General features: G+C 41.0%; 2 protein-coding genes and 1 long non-coding RNA gene across 3 annotated transcripts in view; 1 reads left to right on the top strand and 2 right to left on the bottom strand.

Moving 5' to 3' along the window:
* LOC125747753 (uncharacterized) overlaps positions 1-9,122 on the top strand; it is a 31,847-nt gene extending 22,725 nt beyond the window's left edge. The window contains exons 2-3 of the long non-coding RNA XR_007399371.1: positions 8,461-8,691; positions 8,994-9,122. This is a non-coding gene — a long non-coding RNA (uncharacterized LOC125747753). The remainder of the gene's footprint in view (positions 1-8,460; positions 8,692-8,993) is intronic.
* LOC125747725 (MORC family CW-type zinc finger protein 3-like) overlaps positions 1-19,505 on the bottom strand; it is a 29,892-nt gene extending 10,387 nt beyond the window's left edge. The window contains exons 1-3 of the mRNA XM_049023182.1: positions 19,332-19,505; positions 18,969-19,041; positions 18,128-18,260 (exon numbers count right to left, since the gene is read on the bottom strand). Of these exons, the coding sequence (XP_048879139.1) occupies positions 18,128-18,260; positions 18,969-19,041; positions 19,332-19,370 (245 nt within the window). The 5' untranslated portion in view covers positions 19,371-19,505. The remainder of the gene's footprint in view (positions 1-18,127; positions 18,261-18,968; positions 19,042-19,331) is intronic.
* On the bottom strand, positions 337-2,598 carry morc3b (MORC family CW-type zinc finger 3b). Its single transcript, XM_049023219.1, has 3 exons — positions 2,369-2,598; positions 2,006-2,078; positions 337-1,412 (listed from the first exon to the last, which is right to left on the bottom strand). Exons 1-3 carry the CDS (start codon positions 2,405-2,407, stop codon positions 1,276-1,278), a joined length of 249 nt encoding a protein of 82 aa, XP_048879176.1. The 5' UTR covers positions 2,408-2,598; the 3' UTR covers positions 337-1,275.
* Positions 19,506-21,951: the final 2,446 nt, after the last annotated feature.

The following is a 21,951-nucleotide window of genomic DNA, read 5'->3' as shown; positions in this document are numbered from 1 at the left end:
CACCCCTTTGTGCGGATATTTGATATTAAAAAGCATTTCATTATCATGATATTACAGTGATCTATGTTAAAACTGCTGCATTTTTTTGTAACACAGCAGTTACATTCTGTTAATTTACATGCTTTAATTGGTATTTTTATCGTGGAATTTCTTAAATCCCAAATACTTTTTAGTATTCTTCCAGTGATGATCTGTTTTTTTTTTTACTAGCTTAAATCTGAATATTAACAATTTTTTGTGGTACAAAGAAGAATTTTTTTTCAAAAAATACAGTTTTAATGTTATTTTACAGGAATTATTTGTATTCACAGTACTGGAAAAAAATGTTATTTAGTTCAATGTTTAACTGAATGATTCATAATTGTATAATAATTTAGTTACTTGGTGTTTGGTAATGAAGGGTCATAAGCATACAACTGATAGCACCTTTATCCATAGCAACTAGTTTCTAAGTAATTAATCATGTGGTTGTTAATCATAAACATAATAAATTATATCCAGGCAATGATATGCAAATACATGATCCTACTAACCAGCTGCTTCAATGGACACATATTTGAAAACAAACGCTTTACCACTTATTCCGCAACTATTAAATGATCAATATGTTTTGACATTAAACCACCCAGAAATGTAACGAAAGTAGTAAGTGAAACCAAACTCTAAGCACGGAACCTACTGAGAACTCCAGGATGTGGGTTTAGATCAGGCGTGGGCCATCTTATCCGCAAAGAGCTGGTGTGTGTGCAGGTTTTCGCTGCCACACCTTATTAAATTACTAATTAGAGGACTGATTGGCTGAAGAGTCCTCACATCTGGGTGTGACCAGCTGACCTATAGGGTATCCAAAAAACCCGCATACACACCGGCCCTTTGCGGATAAGACTGGACACCCCTGGTTTAGATGCATACACATTCACGGTCTACTCAAAACATTTATTGAAACTCCAACAAGGCTGAATAGAGAACACTACAGATCAGGTATTCCAAAACAGTCACATAAACCAAAAACAGGCAAACTTATCTGAGAGTGTGGGTGAGAGATGTAAACGTCTAACAGAAAACATTTTAATTTAAAGTATTTTTGAACTCCAAGAATACAAAACACTGAAGTATTTTGATACAAAACATGAAGCCATTTTCATAATTCCTATCAAATACAAATTACAAACCCTATTTTGTATTTGAAATAGGTATTTCAAATACATGTATCACAAATACCTTCCTTCCCTGCCTGCAATACCACTTCATGCTACAGTGTGGACTGTTTGAGGTTTACCTCAGCATTTTGTGCATTCCTTCCTTTGTCATACCCCTCCCGTTGTCCTGAAATGTAAGGCAGTCAAACCCCTTTATCCGAGTCCAGTCAATCCAGAACTGCTTAGCCATGACATCTGGGTCGTATGCATTGTCTGGGTGCAAAATAATACACATTTACATAGCATCAGCACCTCCAGCAAAAGACAACTTAATACCACAAACGTTTCCTGTAACGCGGTATATAGTCTACGACGGTGGTTCAATTAGATTATAAGTGTTGAGAAATTCCTATAGCCTAGTGATGTATCGATACGCATTACACACACGCTTGTGATGACACTGATGTAATACCAACCTATTGCGCTACCAGTCGTGTAAAAGTAGGCTATATCACACGAAATACTTCATAATGGTAATAAACAACTATGTTAACGGGTTTTTTAATTTACTCTACTATACTTTTATAGTTATTTAGGATATAACATCTACGTTTGCTTAAGTTCGTTGTAACGTGTACTCAAAACGGCGAAATCGCCTAACGATTACGTTTGATAAGTTTGTCAGAATGTATCCCTGTTTTTAAACGATGCATGACTATTAATTTTGACAAGTGAAACTTCACTGCAGTCACAGGTAATTTTTTTCTACTTTATGTGGGCTGTTTACAGTATTTAAAGGGTTGTTAACTTTCGTCAGCTGGTTGACATGAGATTTTTAAGTTTTGTTGCGACGATGAACTTCATACCGATCAGCTCCGCGATGGCGCTGAACGGCCAGGTGTGACTGGTGGAGTTCGTGTGGAGATACTTGGGGCTGAGCTGCAAAGGGACGAGAGAGTGCAATTAAGTATCATAGCCTATACATCACAGGGAATCTAACCATTTCGCGTTCATTGTCGCAAATGTGCTGTGCACGTCTATCAGTTACGTAAAATCACAGTTAATAACGGCAGCGTATAGCTTGTTAAATGTAAATGTAGAATCAACTTAAAAGTTATCGATTACACGAAATATCTGAAGCTGCCTCAATGTAAATACTTTATTCTATTTAACCCATGGTCGTAAATTACGCATATGGAGGTTCTTTAGCCGGCGTGGATGTCCCTCACCGCGCTCAGGGGTATCCCTCCGGATCTCCACATATTCATCTTTCGGCTTTGGTTAGTACCCGGTCCCCAGACACTAGTCTTCACCAGTATTTGTTTAATATTTATAACAGTAGACACCCCACCTTCGCGATCGTCACCCCCGACGTCATCCCGAAATTTACAGCACAATTATCATCTGAAACGAAACCGGAAAGTATCGAAATGAAACTAACGAAAACTATTGATTTTAGTATGAAGTTTTTTGTAAACTAAAACAAAATAGGCCTCATTAACACGGAGTAAATTAAAAACTGAAAGTAAAACTTGCAATGTTGGAAAAACTAACTGAAAACTGTGTTTTCACTTTGTGTAACTTGTGGCCACTACAAATGCACCCTTGTCACCATTCATTACGTTATATACAGGTAAAATACACCATATTGCCAGGATTATTGGGACACCTGCCTTTACACACACATGAACTTTAATGACATCCCATTCTTAACACATAAGCTTTAATATGGATTTGGCCCATCCTTTGCAGCTACTTCTGCACACTATTCGCCTCTGCATGCCTTGTCTGTGCTCTGTGATTCTATATTGCTGTTGTTCCCTATTGCTTTCCCTTTGTTATAATACCACTAACAGTTCACTGTGGAAGGTTTAGTAGTGAGGAAATTTCACGAATGCACTTATTGCACAGGTGGCATCCTATCACGGTACCACGCTTGAATTCACTGAGCTCCTGAGAGCAGCCCATTTTTTCGCAAGTGTATAGAAGGGGTCTGCATGGCTAGGTGCTTGATTTTATGCCTGTGGCTATGGATGTGATTGGAACACCTGAACGCAGTGATTTGGAGGTGTGTCTCAATACTTTTGGCAATATAGTGTGTATTTTCACCAATTTATATTAGAGCCATTTGTGATTGATGTGGTTAAAACCAGTACTGATTGTTATCATATTCAGCAAATGAAAAGAACAAATGAAAGGCTCGGAAGAAAAAAGCAGAATCCTTCAAACTGCAGAAATAATTAACAAATTACACCATTTAAAAAAACATCCGGAGACATATTTTTTTCATGTAAATGCTTGCTTCCGCTGTAAGCGTGAACTGGAAACATACGGGGTGACTTGAAACTCACATTTGCGTCATCAGCCAAACAGCAGATCGAAACCTCACGGGAAGTAGGAGTTTGTACGCGGAAGAGATTTCGGAACATAAGAACCTCTCGGCCGAGTGAACAGCGGCTCTTTGAAGGGAGCCGGACCTTTTGGCTCCATTGCTTTACAAGAGCCCTATATAAGATTAGTTCATCCTTGTATTCTTAAGGGCACGGGGGTTACTAAGTTTATCTGCGACATATTTATTAGGATAATGATAGGGTAATATTTGGATCAGATTCAGACTTCCCACCAATAAAATTTCATTTGGTATGTGTGGACTAGGCTTAGCAGCACTGAATAACTGGTATTGCCAGACCTCATGCCAATGATCTGCACTGTAAGCATTATACAAGGTGATGCCATATCCCTCTGCTTTGTAAGTGAATTCACTCTCGTAAATTCACCCTCTTTATGAAATGTGTTATGTAAATAAAGTTGCCCTGCCTTGAATGCAATTCATGCAATACATTTATTATTAGAAAACATTTTTTCACCAGGGGATAAGGGAAGGCAGTGTTTGATGCATTTCGGATACTAGAAGAATGTTAGGCTGCTACTTACTAAAGTGCCGGATATTTGTAATTATTATCTCTGTCACATAAGGAAACACCAGAACATGGACACCAACTTTGCTAATGTTGGATAAGAACACATTGTAATTGACATATGTCTTAAAAATAAAGATATAACAAATCTGCACACACGTAACTTTACAACATACTTGACAGTACTGCATCCATCTGTGTGAGCAGGATGGGGACCGCAGCTCTAAGTATGGTTTTTGAAAATGAGATTATGAAATTTATTGTGAAAGAATGCAGAAAAGCTGATCCTTCAGCTAGGACGTTGGACATCTCTGTGTCTACAGTTCTTAGGGCTGATCCTATGACTAGCTATAAACCACCTGATGGTTAGCAAGTGATCACGGATCCTGTTGAAGATCCTAGCAAGGACTTTACCCGGCACTGAGAGCAGCGTTATCTTCATGTAGTTGTTGCAACCCAGGCGATCACCCTTCCCTTTCCAGATGGGAACTACAAGTCCCGTTTCCAGTCAGTTGGAGTGACCCCCAGATGGAAGCAAAGATTGCCTGCAATACCAGGAGGACAGTCTTGCCACCAGCCTAACCTCCTGTTTGCAAAATTCGGAAGATGGATGGATGGAATCTAGTTGAAGTCTTGCAAATTATGACCCTGCAAGATCCTCAGTCTTTCCAAAATCATAGTCTGTGAAAAAAAACTGTGACTAATGGCACATTGACTTTGGATGTTGGAGTGTTAGACTTTAGTCTTCAATAAGTCTTTTCAGAATATTTTCAAGATCTTCTAATGTAAGTGTTACGGCATGTCATGGGCGGGAAAAGAAGGTGACGATCCACTTAGACAACAGAGGAGTTTATTGAGGAAACTAAACACACCAGCTAAACTACAAAACTAAAAGACCATGTGGGGTCAAAGGCAAACAGAGGAAACAAGAGCTACCTACAAAACCACCAAAAGAAAGTAACACGGGGAAAAGAAGGACACAGTGAGTATAACTAGAAAATCAAACCCAACAGCAACAAGAACACAGTAACTTCAACACAATGGTCCCAGGACAAAGGCAGCCACTTAAAAACACAATAAAGGGCAATAAAGGGCAGGAGTGAATCATCAAGATAATTAACCAATGAGCACAGTACAGGAAAACAGGTGAAGAAACTTTAACAATTAAACACGGACTCTAGGGAACTTTTACAAATACCAAAACAAGGATGATAAGCTAGACCTAAAAACAGTAGGAATATTGACACACAACTGAGGACTAATGCTAGGAAGCAGAAAGAAGTTAAAATGGACAAAAACAGAATAAACTTAAGCAAGTAAACAAAACTAAAACATTAGAAAAATAGAAAAACCAATAAACAGGTGATGCTGGCCTTGAACCCATGAATGAAGGGTTACACTCTTGGTGCCACACACTCAACCCACTGAGATATGTGGCGACTCAGGGAAGAAGGCGAACATTAAAAGCTATAAAATCAGTAAATCCAACAGTGTGGAGATCTGTTAATATGCTGGATGCTATTCTGTAGGTAATTTGAAAAGAAACTTTTTTCAGATAGGAATAGATATAATGGTTGTGTGTTTTACCCTGAGAAACAGAAAGAATATGCTGTAAGTGTGTATATATATATATATATATGCATGTAGCACATATCTTTCCATTGCAAATTATTTCCAGAATAAAAGTTGGACAAAGTCAGAATTGACCTGCATGGGCCACCCAGAATGGAGAACAAGTCAGACCTCATTGACCTCATTCAAGACCCGGTCCAGTATCTTATCCATGACATCACTGTCGAAATTAATCTCTTCCAAGTCTAGCATAGGGACAAAGGTGACCAGGAGATGGCCGATGCGTTGCCGGAGGTTCCTCAGCTTTCTGGGGATTGCAGGGTGATGATAACAGTTATGTACAGTCAGGGGTAAATAACAACCAAAGCAAACTCACTTTCTAAAGAAGCTACTGAAATTCAAGAGCTTCCCATGTAACGTGGAACCATTATAGAAAATCTATGTGAAATGTAAAATACCGAGCTTTTACATTATTAGCAAAAAATCAGCCCCATCTGGCCAAATGTAACTAAATATGTTTCTACCTGCAGGTATCTTCTTGTGAGGAGATGTTCACGTTGTTCTGGGCCTCTTCTCCAGGGCTGGGCATCCCTGTCCCTCCATTTGTTCTCAGCTGCTCCAGTTCTCTGTTCAGCTGTTCACACTGATAGGACAGACTGCTGTTTTCAATCACCATGTCCTCCAACTGTATAAAGAACAAAGTGTCTGTTTGAGTGTCTGTGTGGCTGTGCTGGAGTAAATTAAGGCACATCTCTCTCCAACTGAATGAATGAACTGGTTATATCCTTTTGGAAAAGACCAATGATCTGACTGCCTTGGGTATATGCAGAAAACATGCAGTATATTTCAATGACTTGGAAACTGTATCCATTACAATGAACGACCTGTGTCCTGTATTCTTAGACATACTTACCCTATTCTGGAGCATCTCATGCTCTATCTTCATCTTCTGCAGGTTCTCACACTCGCATTTCATCTCTTCTAGTTCCTGCTGGAGCTGGTTCACCTGCTCCTTGTATGTGTCCAGTAGCCCATCCGGCTGCTGGACCTCCAGCATTTGGCTTTGAAGGCCATCTCCTGCCCTCCTATTTTCACATGTTTCCTCAGTCCCGGTCTCTCCCCAGGTCTCCTCCTGCTTGATGCTCATTTGAGTGGCGACTGAAATCATATGAGGGACAGAAGGTGCTGCCAATTCCGTGTTCTCTGTGTCAATGGACGAGACCCCAACAGCGTGTGGAGGCACCTGCTTCACCCTTTCAGGAGGAACACAAAGGACACACAATGAGTAAGACAATGAGACAAATCTGGCAGTCAGATGAATATAACTGTGCACAGCACCTTTCCGGAGATGTGGACACATGGTCTTCACAGTCCATCAGCATGGTATCATTGGGCACGTTGTGACCTGTTAAAGTATTAATGGTACTGAGAGCTGCCAAAGTGCATTTAATGGGTGTTTAATGTGCTCCATCATATATGGGTGTTTCATAGATCTGTAGCATGTACATTTGTACATTTATGTAGGTCGTAATCATTAATACATTATTTCACATACTCTCACCCAAAGCAGGTCACCATTTCCTTTTATCAAAACTTTTAATTTTATTCATACACTTTTACTTACTTTACTTATATGAATTATTCATTAGTCATAATATACTTCCATCAAAGTGATTAATACAGCTTATAGTTTAAATACACTGTGACATTTAAAGAAACAGTTACACTTAAATACTCAGGGCTGAACTACAGAACTAGGACAGTTTTGGGACTCCCCCCTCCCAGTATACCAGTTCCTTAAGCACCCACTGCCTGTTCCTGTGTCCCCCTGTATAATGCAGCTGACCTGAGCAGCTGGGATGGGCCAAGATCTCAGATGAGAGGCCAGCGGGAGCGCCCTCTGCAGGTCCCCACTGCTCACTGTCTGACAGTGGTGTGGCTGGAAGGGGTAACACTGGTGCTGACATCTGAAAGGACATTCGGTGGTGGGAGGGGGGTCTGATCAGCACTGCTGTTACAGCTCAACAGAATCTTTATCACTAAAATGGTCTGATGTACTTTAATCACACAAAAGCATTTGCTTTCTTAATGTAAGGGCCATGAGATTCTGGGAGCTTAACTTATTCATCTCACCTGTTGTCTGGTATTTTTCTGTTTCCTCTTGTTGTTTTTCTTTCTACAGTAAAGAAAAAACAGCCATAATCAGATTCCCCCGAGAGATATCTCAAGTCCAGTTCACGCTTCACTTTTCCATGTGCCATCGTGGTCCATTCAGGGCCATGTGGACCGGACAGCAGTCGAAGGCAGAGGGCTTGGCAGACCGACCCCCAGCTACTGAAGCTGGTTTTAGGGACCAAGAATGTGAGACTCTGGTGAGAAAGGAGCCGCAGGTGGTGGGGGAGGTAGAGAGATACATTCTAGATATAGTCAGATTCACCTCAACACACAAGACAGGCTCTGGAGCTGGACTCCCGGAGAGGGCCTGGACGCTGCTCCACTCTGGAGTTACCCAGGGTGAGGGGGGCCGGGCAGCCGTGGGTTTACTGACAGGCCCCCAGTTCAGTGCTTTAACGTTGGAGTTCACCCCAGTGAAAGAGGGAATACATATATAAGGGGTACAGATCTAGGCTTCTAGCCAAACTCTCCTGAATCCCTTTTCTTTACTGGGTCTTCCCTCTCTATGGGCCAGTGATTTGCATACTTTATGACTCTGATTCAGCATAGCCATCCCTTTGTCCTTTCTAGGTTTAGCCTGTGTTCATCCAAGACAGAAACTAGCTTTGACAAAGTACAGATGATGCTCCCTATGAACCCATTCCGTAATCACCCAGGTCGGGGGTCCAATTCTGATAGGGTCCCAGGGTCCCTCAGTTGTCCACAGGATGACCCTGCCCCCCACACTCCTTATTCCTGCCTGCAAATAATCATATATTTGTAGCAGAAGCGCTGGTTACAGCTGACAGCTTTAAGAAGATGTGATTTTCCTTTCCATAACTTTACCTTTTCAGAGATGTGGACACATTGTCTTCACAGTCCATCAGCATGGTATCATTGGGCAGGTTGTGACCTGTTAAAGTATTAATGGTACTGAGAACTCACAAAGTTGGTGAGTGATTCGTAGATCAGCTGTATGTACGTTTGTACATTTATGTAGGTCTTAATCATTTATACTGTATTTCACGTACCTTCTGTTCTCACCCAACAGATTACCATTTCATTTTTATCACGTTTTTATATTTTATACAACACTAAGACAGTTTTCCCCCTGCAGCTTTGTGCCCAGTATACCAGTTCCTTAAGCACCCACTGCCTGTTCCTGTGTCCCCCTGTATAATGCACCATGTGCACTGCAGCTACACTGCAGCTGACCTGAGCAGCTGGGATGGGTGAAGCTCTCAGATGAGAGGCCAGCGGGAGCGTCCTCTGCAGGTCTCCACTGCTCACTGCATGACAATGGTGTGGCTAGAAGGGGTAACGCTGGTGCTGACATCTGAAAGGACATGGGAGGGGGGGGGCAAACTGCAGTCTTACAGCTCGACAGAATCTTTATCACTAAAATGGTTTGCTGTGGTTTAGTCACACACAAGTGTTTGCTTTCTTAATGTAAAGTCTTGTCTTTAACATTCACCTGTTGTTGGTCCTTTTTCTCCTGCATCTTAATCATTTTCTTCCTACAGTAAAAAATAAATCAAATAAAACACCAATACTCAGATTCCCTTGAAAGACATCTTAATCCCAATTCATACTTCACTTTACCCCTAAAAGTCCCTAAAAGGACAGTGCTGTGTTCCCTTGCAAATGGTTTTGCGTTCCGTCGCGATCCCGCCTTGTGACCTGCGTTGCTGTTGTACTGACAGATCCAACAGTAATGCATCACCTGATAGAATTTTACATGAATTTGGTCTAAGATACACAGATATAGTGTAAATGCTAAATTCCCATGGATGTGACAATACTGATGTTTTGGGTGGGAATGCAAAAAGAACTGACAGCTAATGCAAAACCTTCTAACTGCAGGGGCTCTGTACCATTGGATCTAGCAGACCTTCTATTTGTCGGTGCATATGTGCAAGGAAACTGGCTAAATCATTGCAGCAGGCGACAGCACTGACTTTCACAGACCAGCGGTCAACGGAAAAGTTTAAAAGATGAGCAAATGTAGTTATGGACGCTCTCGATGAGCTGTGAGGTGCGGGGGTGCCAACAAATACAGCAACTTCTCATGTTCATGAAGGTTAAGGGCAGAATATCCCCACAAACGTAGCAATTGGCAAATAATATTTGGGCACCACTAACAGTGTGCTAGCCTGAATGATAACAAAAAGTCTATTACCAATTTCTAATAAAATACTACTGTACTGTGCACTTTGCATGTCAAATTCTTTTGTCAATTTATCTTAACCATTTCATATAATATAGAAACTAGGGGTGTAACGATATACTCTGCCCCCAAGACGAGACGAGACACGATATTTATGATCACGAGAACGAGATAAGACGATAATTTAACAATATTTTAAGAATAACTTCAAAGAGGAAATATATTATGTATTAATTACTATATCATATTATTTGATTAATTTGAAAGACAAAAAATTCTAAATAATGCAGATGTATGGTGAAATGATTTAAATAATCACCATCATCATATGCAGTAAAGAACAGAACAAATATCTAGCACCATAGAATATTTCACCATGACATGCTTCTCTCCTATTTGACTTCTCAACTGATCATAAAATAGAATATAAATCAAACAATATGAATAACAAACATAAAACGTTTTTAATGTTTTCTTCACCTGTGCAGTGGATTTAAGTGCAGAGCTATGATGGTGCTGCGAATAGCTTTGGATAGTAGTAGCATTAGCCGCTGTGTACGGCATGATTTTCCTAAAATGCTTATAGATGGTTCGTGTTTTGTCTGTCACCCTTTCGGCGTTTATATTTTCCGCCAGGTACCCAAAATGCTGCCACACGAAAGTGTCTTGGGCATCTACCATGGTAATTTTGTCAGATGCCGACAAGCTTACAGCAGCTGATTTGCAGCGCCTTGGGGGGATCGCGTTACACTCTGCCGAGAAATCTTGTCATGTTGCAATATCTCGAGATCTCGTGACACCCCTAATACAAACCATCTAAATAATGCCCCTGCATGTACGAAATTACTGTTGTATGCACTGAGAGCAAGACTTTTAATATTAAAAATATAGTATGCAGTTACACTAACAGACATTTATCACTAATATTCACATATTGTTTTTACGTTCAGCGCCATCTGGGATTGACGGACAATTGGTGAATAACCGACACTGCGAATATCAAGTGTGTGTATGTGAAGGGGCTACTGCATCATTGAAGGAGCAGAAAGATATATTCCTGTGCAAAAATTTGTCCTAAGAAAATCCAAGGCTAGTGGAATATTATTGCTGCTTGCATGTGTCGGCATAAACGGAGGAATGTCGTATGTACACAAGAGTCCATGTGCATGACCAGGTGCCAACTGTAACTGCACATGACAAAGTGTAGTATCAACTAGTCTTGAGAAGTATTAGTGGATGTAAGATGATAGGATTCTTACTGTCTCTTGTAAGGTTTTGGGTCACACTGCTGCTCGTGTTCTGAATCCTCAAGCTCCTCCGCTGCTTCACAGTTCCTGCAACGGCTCAGACTTTACAAAACAGATCTGCTCCCTCTTCTGATGCTACCTCTATCAGTCAGTTAATACCCACAGATTAATGTAAACTGGCACTCATCAACATAAAGCTGCACCTTCCTGCCGATCAAGCCTTTCATACTGATGGAGGATCAGAAGAGTGATGGCTGGGGTCCCACATAGAAATGGTTAAGTCTTCTGAAGCCCAAGGACCAGTTCTCCCCATTCTGTTACTGGTTACAGTATGAACCACAGACATCACCTGTACTGGGGATTTGGATTCATGCAGCAGAACCAGTCCCTGGGGAGCCGATTGCAGTCGATACCATCTGGGAGTCTTCTCCACTTCTGACAGTCATCACACTGCACCCAATTCTGATCAGGACTCAAACAGCAAAAAGGAAAACAAATTATTTCTCCAGGGTGTGTCTGCATGCACACAGTGGTATTGCTCAATTTTTCTCAGAGCTGGTTCGGACTCCACGGTCAAATTCCCCAGAATACACAGCTCTTAAAACAAATACACCATTTCAGTACTCACACATTATCTTCTGTTTGTAGTAGGCTACACTCTTTACGCTTGTACTCGATTTCATCCCAGTACTCTTCCAGCTTCACTGCCAGGTTAGCCATAGTTTTCCTGGACAAATATCGCAAATTTCTCAAATCTCTGCCAAATGTGTCTTATGGATAATGGAATAGGACCTATTTGCTGTCTGAGGCTGTGGTAAGTTCAGTAACTAGCAAGAAAACTGGTATGGATATTACACCGTTATTCTGAAGTTCAGCACTACCTGTATTCATCAGTGTCGTCAAAGTCCTGCTTGTTGTGTGTGGGCTGCAGAAAGTTGCATTCGATAACACCGATCACTCCGACACCACGGAAACCACCCTGAATGAATCATAATGTAGAATTTAGGTGTCTAATTTGTTGTTGGCAATTACACAAGAAGTATGACCAATAGAATAGCAATGCTACATGTTTGAAACCCCCCATCAACACAAAAAAAATGCAAGGTTTACAGGCTCACCTTGCGCTGGCAGCCCACCCTCTCAAATGCCTTGATTAGACGGTTTTTATGGTACATCATCATGCCGTACTGATCCTTGCTTTTTGTGTATCCGAAGGTGATTGGGATGCGTTCCTTCTGGGATTTGTTTAGGAAAGTCAGTCAAAATTTACAGGCAAGAGAAGTTCCCCCCTTCAATGGGCACTAGCTCTTCACGTAACACCATGTCACACATGCGAAGTGGAAACTGACAGGCAGGTAATCAGACTAAAGCTGTTGAAGCACCTAAATATGGTTCTGTTACCTAAATTTCAGATTTCAACCAACCATCCATCCATCCATCTTCTAACCATTTATTCTGCTCAGTCTCGAGAGTAAAAGTACGTAAATGGATACAAGGAAGACAGGTTTATATTGGTCTTTGCGGGTTAATGCCAGACTCTTAGAGATGAGCTCCATCTTCACCTTCTGACCTCTGATGATGATCTGCATGCGAGGCTTTAAGTACAAGAAGCTGCAGTACGCCTATTCCACATATAGGAAGGAAAATTAGAAACCCCCAAAGCTGCATTTTGTTGTGCACAAAATAATAATATATACAGAAAATAACAAAAAAAAAAAAAAAAAACAGTTTTTCTGTCAGGGTCAGCTCCTGTTCCACTCTATGTCCCTTCCCCATTTGGCCAGCAGGTGTTGCTGGTCATCTCGTCCCTCCTGTTGTCAGTCTTTGTGTTTTCCCTGGCTCCCTGTCGGTTGCCTGTGAACCTCTCTGTCTTGTGTTCGAATCCTGCTTCCTCTGTTTTTTGTATTTTGTTCCTAGGGTTTATTTTGTATCAGTTTAGTCCTGTGATTTTCTATTCATTTTTTGATATTCTTGGTTTGAGCCTTAATGTCTATCAGTCTTTGTTATTCCAGTGTTAGATTCTGTTTTCCCTGTTTCTTGGTTAGTTCTTAGTTTCCCTGTTTAGTTCCTTGAGTTAATTATTAGTTTTACCTGTGACTTGTTTTCCCAACCCTTGTTGATTAATCTCACCTGCCCTTTGTTATACTTGTTACCCCTTAGTATTTAAGTCCCCGCTCATTTCAGTTCCCCAGTGGTTCGTCGTGATTGTTGGATGTATGATAGCTGAATATTCTGTTGTTTGTAGCCACCCTCCCACCCTAATCCATTAGCATTTAGCTTCTGTTTATCCCTTTTTAGTTTTGACCCCTCGTGGTACTTTTGTGCTGTAGTGTTCCTAGTGTTTTCAGTTTGTTAAAAAACTCCTGTTTCCCTGCAAGTGGGTCATCCACATTCCTGTTTCTGCCTGCATCATGCCTCGCCATCGCCTCAAGTCCACCCTGGTCCATGACATTTTCAATTTTGTTACTTTTTGCATCTGCCTTTCATTTTGGACAGTCTGCATGTCCCGGTACATATAATATGCTCCTTTCTCCAGTACTGGCAGATATTTACACCCTCCACACCCTGCCCGGGACCTTTTTTGGTTCCCCATCGGAAGTACTCACACACAGCGAGTAGATCACCGCTGGTATTGACTGTGTGACGTTTTGGTTCTTGTGGGTCTCACACGCATCTTCCGGGATCCGGATGTCATACCTGTCTGTGCTGAGATCAAACTCCGTCTCTCCATTTACGCCTCTGGCAGGACTGAAATACACTTAAGACCCCTAGAGCATATGCACATAGAGCACAGAGCACATCTGTAAAGGCTCAGGTCTCCACAAACGTATGCGTCACCTGCGCAGGTTCCAGATGATGATGCGTGTGCCGGTAGGGCTGATGGAGGTAATGGCCCTCAGCTCAGTGAGGAGCTCCTCCGCTGTGTTGAAGGGGGAGTGTTTGAGAATGTCTTGCAGACTGGCTGCATCCTCAACTCTGAGTGAGGCCTGTGGTTAAGGACCAAAGGTCAGACTTCTGCATTTTTTTCAGAATTTACTAAGTGCTGTTTAATTTTGCTGGGTAATTATACTTAAAGGGATTCATTAGTTGTTTAAAAAGCTCAAATAAAACTCATACTGTTTCCATGTATAAAAGATACTTGATGCAGGTCCTTCAAATGCAGTAAACACATTTTGATTTTCATCAAAACTAACATATATAAAAAAATTAATGGTGGTTTTGTTAAAGTGAGAAAAAAATAATGAAAAATGTGTTTTACTGTACCTAAAATAAATCATAATAAGAATAACCACAGACCATTATTTTTGTAGAGCATAAGAATTTGCCACTTTGAATTAAATGCTTGACAGTCTCACCCATCCATCCATCTTACATAACCACTTAACCACTACTGGATCACAATGTTCCTACAGCCTGTCCTAGAGCACAGGAGATACAAGATGCCAGTCCGGGTCTCAGATTAGCAGTTTAGCATTTTTGTCTATAAGAAAGGATACGGACTCTGCCCATCGTGTCCGATGGTGACGATGGGGACCACCACATACTTGGCCTGGATGCTCTGCAGGTAGCTCTGGGACAGCATCCCCACACTCATAGTGTTCTTTATCTTAGAAAAGACAATGGTGTCCTTCCCCAGACGCATAGAACTGGACTTGAAGCCGTTTCCATACAGGCCCACTGGGGCATGGCCTCTGGCAGCTTGCTTTTCGCTGAACCCGAAACTGGGGAGAAGAGAAATTTACCATGAAATGCCATAAACACCTGAAAGAAAACAGCTATAATACTCAATGTTGGGTTGCGAGAGCAATGACATTTCTGTGGTCATGTGATTCCATCTTATTACTCAATCATATTATTCACTGTTGAACAGATGATTTAGTGCTGCTGGAGAAACAGGATCAGAACTGAGACTCTACAGAAAATGTGTGTCAGAAAGCCGGTGCCACACAAAGCTGTAAACCAGGGGTGGGCAATCTTATCTGCAAAGGGCCGATGTCTATGCGGGTTTTTGGGGTAACCTTTAAGTTAGCTGTTCACACCCAGGTGTGAGGACTCATCAGCCAATCAGACCTCTAATTAGTAACCTAATTAGGAAGTCACAGCGAAAACCTGCACACACAGCCGCCCTTTCTGGGTAAGATAGGCCATCCCTGGTATAAGTCATTTCAGGACTATGATATCTAACATAGCAGGGAAACTAGATAGTGGATAGTCTGACTGTTCTGATTGGTCTTTACAGAATTCAAGGTTTACAAAAAGTTAGCCTCTAGATCTTCCCTGCTTTCTTCAGGTGCAAGCAGACTGCACGGTAATAACTCCATCCATCCATCCATCCATCACCGTAACCACTTAATCATAACCGGGGTCACCAAAGCCTATCCCAGGAACTAGGGGTGCAGCTGCAAACCACAACACCACAAAACACACACAGACAACTTAGTCTTGCCAATCAACCTGCCCTGTATACTTTGGAAGGAAACTAGAGCCCCTGGCAAAAACAGGGAGAGCACGTCAAATCCACACAGAAAGGATGCAGGATTGAACCTTGGACCTTCTGGTTCTGAGGCAATAGTGCCAACCACTGCACCACCATGCTCCCCAAGAAAAAAACTCATTAATAAAAAAACTTACTTTTTTTACAAGTTTATAATTGTATATTACTGATATACAAAGTGTTACAACATAATTACTAACCTGATTATAAACCATTCATAAACCCTTTATAAGGGCAGTCTTATTGTAAATCCGTATGAATCTAACCCAAATAAAGCCAGTAACTATCAGTCATAATCTCCTCTAAAACTGGTAACTCATGAAAATCCTTCAGCTAAAGAGGCAACAGTTTAAGCAATAATCCAAGAAAGCGATCCTTTAGTCACAGATGTCAGACAGATTTCTTTTTATATGAGTCAACAAAACAGAAATTATGTATGAATCAGGGGGCTGGTGTATGGCTCAGTGTGTGAGGATGCTGTGTCTGCGATTGGTAGGGCGCTGGTTCAAATGCTGCAGTTGAGAGTGATTTTATCATTGGGCCATTCAGCGACACCCTTAATTTCCCGGAAACAACTGGCCCTGTTTACCCAATTGCACTTTGGATAAAAACATCTGCTAAATCAAACCATGTAAATCTTTGACTTGACAGCGACAATAAAAATACCTCTGAATATGTTTACATAAGATACCCTGAATGACCAAACCACAGTCACCCAGAATTTTTTACTGTCAAGTTCCTTACAAAAATGACTGGAATATATTCTGCAACAGCATCTTTTTCCTAACGAATACATATATTTAACTGTTTTAATTCTTGGACAGTTACCTGCTTACAGGAAAAACATAATATTCAGCTTATAAAGTATGTCTGTCCCAACCTTTAGCTTCAAGATTAAGGATCAAATACTCAAGATTAAGGATCAAAAAACCGTCGAAGCGGTTTCCATTCTATTGGCCTAGTTCACCTTTCACTTCACCAGCACACTGACACTGTTGATTAAGTGAACAATGTCTGAGAGCTATAGCTCTTCTCTGCCTAATGACGCCTGTGGTAAATCTGACACATGCAGTCCACAAATTAAATATTTTGACCAAACTGTTAGATCCTAGGGGGCGGCATGGTGGTGCAGTGGTTAGCACTGTTGCCTCACACCTCTGGGACCCGGGTTCGAGTCTCCACCTGGGTCACATGTGTGCGGAGTTTGCATGTTCTCCCCATGTCGTTGTGAGGTTTCCTCTGGGTACTCCGGTTTCCCCCCACGGTCCAAAAACATGCTGAGGCTAATTGGACTTGCTAAATTGCCCATAGATGTGCATGTGTGAGTGAATGGTGTGTGAGTGTGCCCTGCGATGGGCTGGCCCCCCATCCTGGGTTGTTCCCTGCCTCATGCCCATTGCTTCCGGGATAGGCTCCGGACCCCCCGCAACCCAGTAGGATAAGCGGTTTGGAAAATGGATGGATGTTAGATCCCAGAACACCACACGAAGGTTAGTTCAATGTTTAACTGAATGATTCATAATTGTATAATAATTTAGTTACTTGGTGTTTGGTAATTTAGGGTCATAAGCAGACAACTGATAGCACCTTCATCCATAGCAACTAGTTTCTAAGTAATTAATCATGTGGTTGCTAATCATAAACATAAGAAATTATATTCAGGCAATGATATGCAAATGCATGATCCTACTAACCAGCTGCTTCAATGGACACACATTTTAAAACAAACGCTTTACCACGTATACCGCAACTATTAAATGATCAATATGTTTTGACATTAAACCACCCAGAAATGTAACGAAAGTAGTAAGTGAAACCAAACTCTAAGCACGGAACCTACTGAGAACTCCAGGATGTGGGTTTAGATCAGGCATGGGCAATCTTATCCGCAAAGAGCTGGTGCGTGTGCAGGTTTTCATTGCCACTCCCTAATTAGGTTACTAATTAGAGGACTGATTGGCTGAAGAGTCCTCACATCTGGGTGTGAACAGCTGACCTATAGGTTATCCAAAAAACCCGTATACACACCAGCCCTTTGCGGATAAGACTGGACACCCCTGGTTTAGATGCATACACATTCACGGTCTACTCAAAACATTTATTGAAACTTCAGCAAGGCTGAATAGAGAACACTACAGATCAGGTATTCCAAAACAGTCACATAAACCAAAAACAGGCAAACTTATCTGAGAGTGTGGGTGAGAGACATAGACGTCTAACAGAAAACATTTTAAAGTATTTTTGAACTACAAGAATACAAAAGACTGAAGTATTTTGATACAAAACATGAAGCCATTTTCATCATCCCTATCAAATACAAATTACAAAACCCTATTTTGTATTTGAAATAGGTATTTTAAATACATGTATCATAAACACCTTCCATCCCTGCCTGCAATACCAATTCATGCTAGTGTGGACTGTTTGAGGTTTACCTCAGCATTTTGTGCATTCCTTCCTTTGTCATACCCTTCCCGTTGTCCTGAAATGTAAGGCAGTCAAACCCCTTTATTCGAGTCAAGTCAATCCAGAACTTCTTAGCCATGACATCTGGGTCGTATGCATTGTCTGGGTGCAAAATAATACACATTTTACATAGCATCAGCACCTCCAGCAAAAGACAACTTAATACCACAAACATTTCCTGTCACTTTCTTATTAAAGTACACTAGTACAGGTCTGCCCCGCTGTACACCACTTCGCTTTTACGAATATGGCCCAGAGTGGCACCGAATTTCGCTAATCCACAGAAATGCGAAGACGATTTTCGCTTTTACGAAAAAGGAGAGAAGTGAAAATAGCGTTTCCCCCATGTTTACCAGAGAGCCAATTACAGATATACAAGCAGTTATGCGCGGCATATAGTCTACGACGGTGGTTCAATTACATTATAAGTGCTGAGAAATTCCTATAGCCTAGTGATATATCGACACACGCTTGTGATGACGCTGATGTAAAACCCACCTATTTTTAATTTACTCTACTATACTTTTTATAGTTATTTAGGATGTAACATCTACATTTGCTTAAGTTCCTTGTAACGTGTGCTCAAAACGGCGAAATCGCCTAACGATTACGTTTGATAAGTTTGTCAGAATGTATCCCTGTTTTTAAGCGATGCATGACTATTAATTTTGACAAGTGAAACTTCACTGCAGTCACAGGTAATTTTTTTCTACTTTATGTGGGCTGTTTACAGTATTTAAAGGGTTGTTAACTTTCGTCAGCTGGTTGGCGTGAGATTTTCAAGTTTTGTTGCGACGATGAGCTTCATACCGATCAGCTCCGCGATGGCGCTGAACGGCCAGGTGTGGCTGGTGGAGTTCGTGTGGAGATACTTGGGGCTGAGCTGCAAAGGGACGAGAGAGTGCAATTAAATATCATAGCCTATACATCACTGGGAATCTAACCATTTCGCGTTCATTGTTGCAAATATGCTGTGCACGTCTATCAGTTACGTAAAATCACAGTTAATAACGGCAGCGTATAGCTTGTTAAATGTAAATGTAGAATCAACTTAAAAGTTATCGATTACACGAAATATCCGAAGCTGCCTCAATGTAAATAATTTATTCTATTTAACCCATGGTCGTAAATTACGCATATGGAGGTTCTTTAGCCGGCGTGGATGTCCCTCACCGCGCTCAGGGGTATCCCTCCCGTATTCAGCACATTCATCTTTCGGCTTTGGTTAGTACCCGGTCCCCAGACACTAGTCTTCACCAGTATTTGTTTAATATTTATAACAGTAGACACCCCACCTTCGCGATCGTCACCCCCGACGTCATCCCGAAATTTACAGCACAATTATCATCTGAAACGAAACCGGAAAGTATCGAAATGAAACTAACGAAAACTATTGATTTTAGTATGAAGTGTTTTGTAAACTAAAACAAAATATGCCTCAGTAAATGAAAAACTGAAAATAAAACTTGTAATGTGGGAAAAACTAACTGAAAACAGTGTTTTCAGTTTGTGTGTTTGTGGCCACTACAAATGCACCATTGTCACCATTCATTACGTTATATACAGGTAAAATACAGCATATTGCCAAAATTATTGGGACACCTGCATTTACACACACATAAACTTTAATGACATCCCATTCTTAACACATAGGCTTTAATATGGATTTGACCCATCCTTTGCAGCTACTTCTGCACACTATTCGTTTCAATACTTTTGGCAATATAGTGTATATTTTCACCAATTTATATTAGAGCCATTTGTGATTGATGTGGTTAAAACCAGGACTGATTGTTATCATATTCAGTAAATGAAAAGAACAAATTATAGGCTCGGAAGGAAAAAGCAGAATCCTTCAAACTGCAGAAATAATTAACAAAATACACCATTTAAAAAAAACATCCGGAAACATATTTTTTTCATGTAAATGCTTGCTTCCGCTGTAAGCGTGAACTGGAAACATACGGGGTGACTTGAAACTCACATTTGCGTCATCAGCCAAACAGCAAATCGAAACCTCACGGGAAGAATGAGTTTGTACGCCGAAAAGATTTCGGAACATAAGAACCTCTCGGCCGAGTGAACAGCGGCTCTTTGAAGGGAGCCGGACCTTTAGGCTCCATTGCTTTACAAGAGCCCTATATAAGTTTAGTTCATCCTTTTATTCTTAAGGGCACGGGGGTTACTAAGTTTATCTGCGACATATTTATTAGGATACTGATAGGGTAATATTTGGATCAGATTCAGACTTCCCACCAATAAAATTTCATTTGACATGTCTGGACTAGGCTTAGCAGCACTGAATAACCTGTATTGCCAGACCTCATGCCAATGATCTGCACTGTAAGCATTATACAAGGTGATGCCATATCCCTCTGCTTTGTAAGTGAATTCACTCTCGTAAATTGACCCTTTTTATGAAATGTGTTATGTAAATAAAGTTGCCCTGCCTTGAATGCAATTCATGCAATACATTTATTATTAGACAACATTTTTTCACCAGGGGATAAGGGAAGGCAGTGTTTGATGCATTTCGGATACTAGAAGAATGTTAGGCTGCTACTTACTAAAGTGCCGGATATTTGTAATTATTATCTCTGTCACATAAGCAAACACCAGAACATGGACACCAACTTTGCTAATGTTGGATAAGAACACATCGTAATTGACATATGTCTTAAAAATAAAGATAAAACAAAATTGCACACTTTACAACATACTTGACAGTACTGCATCCATCTGTGTGAGCAGGATGGGGACCGCAGCTCTAAGTATGGTTTTTGAAAATGAGATTATGAAATTTATTGTGAAAGAATGCAGAAAAGCTGATCCTTCAGCTAGGACGTTGGACATCTCTGTGTCTACAGTTCTTAGGGCTGATCCTATGACTAGCTATAAACCAGCTGATGGTTAGCAAGTGATCACGGATCCTGTTGAAGATCCTAGCAAGGACTTTACCCGGCACTGAGAGCAGCGTTATCTTCATGTAGTTGTTGCAACCCAGGCGATCACCCTTCCCTTTCCAGATGGGAACTACAAGTCCCGTTTCCAGTCAGTTGGAGTGACCCCCAAATGGAAGGAAAGATTTCCTGCAATACCAGGAGGACAGTCTTGCCACCAGCCTAACCTCCTGTTTGCAAAGTTCTGAAATGTGGATGACCAACTCCAGTGAATATAAGAAACGTGCAAATGCTTTGGGATTTGTTTTCTGAAAGTTTTGTAAACGTTCAGTACTGAGAGGCCACAGCATCTTGCGCGGACAGGATAATATCAGTTCCAAATGGCTAATTCAGTCACCATTTGAATATACAAAATCCTCATTCATTCTCTCATTATGTCCTCATTATAAATGTTATGAAACCATAAAAGTACTGGCAGTCAGCCTTAGTGCTTCAGTCTGTCACAAGGCAGGTTTTTTTTAAAAAAAAAAAAAAAACTAATTCCCTTTTTTGCAATGTGTTGTCGCAGGTCTGTAGTGACATATGGGTTAAAATATAATTCAATAGCAGATGATCAGTGCTGCAAATGACCATATAAAATACTATGGTATGGTATGCAGTATGACTTGAAGGGACACAAGATTGCTGTCTGACTCCTACAGTGATACAATGTCCCTGAGGCACTAGAATGTGAAACCGGTGTCTCAAAGTTATCCTTAGCATGCGTGCCCTGTTACACAGTCCCTCCCAGTGTGTCCCCTGCTTTACTGCCTGGGGTTTTTAGAACCCTGTACTGGATCAGCAAACGTAGTAGATGAAGAGTCATTATGATTTTGCAGGATTTTTTTATGTAC

Source organism: Brienomyrus brachyistius, chromosome 1 (assembly GCF_023856365.1).
Source record: "Brienomyrus brachyistius isolate T26 chromosome 1, BBRACH_0.4, whole genome shotgun sequence".
Classification (NCBI taxonomy): domain Eukaryota; kingdom Metazoa; phylum Chordata; class Actinopteri; order Osteoglossiformes; family Mormyridae; genus Brienomyrus; species Brienomyrus brachyistius.
The sequence above is the reverse complement of the archived record's forward strand: the minus strand, read 5'-3'. Positions and strand labels throughout refer to the sequence as shown.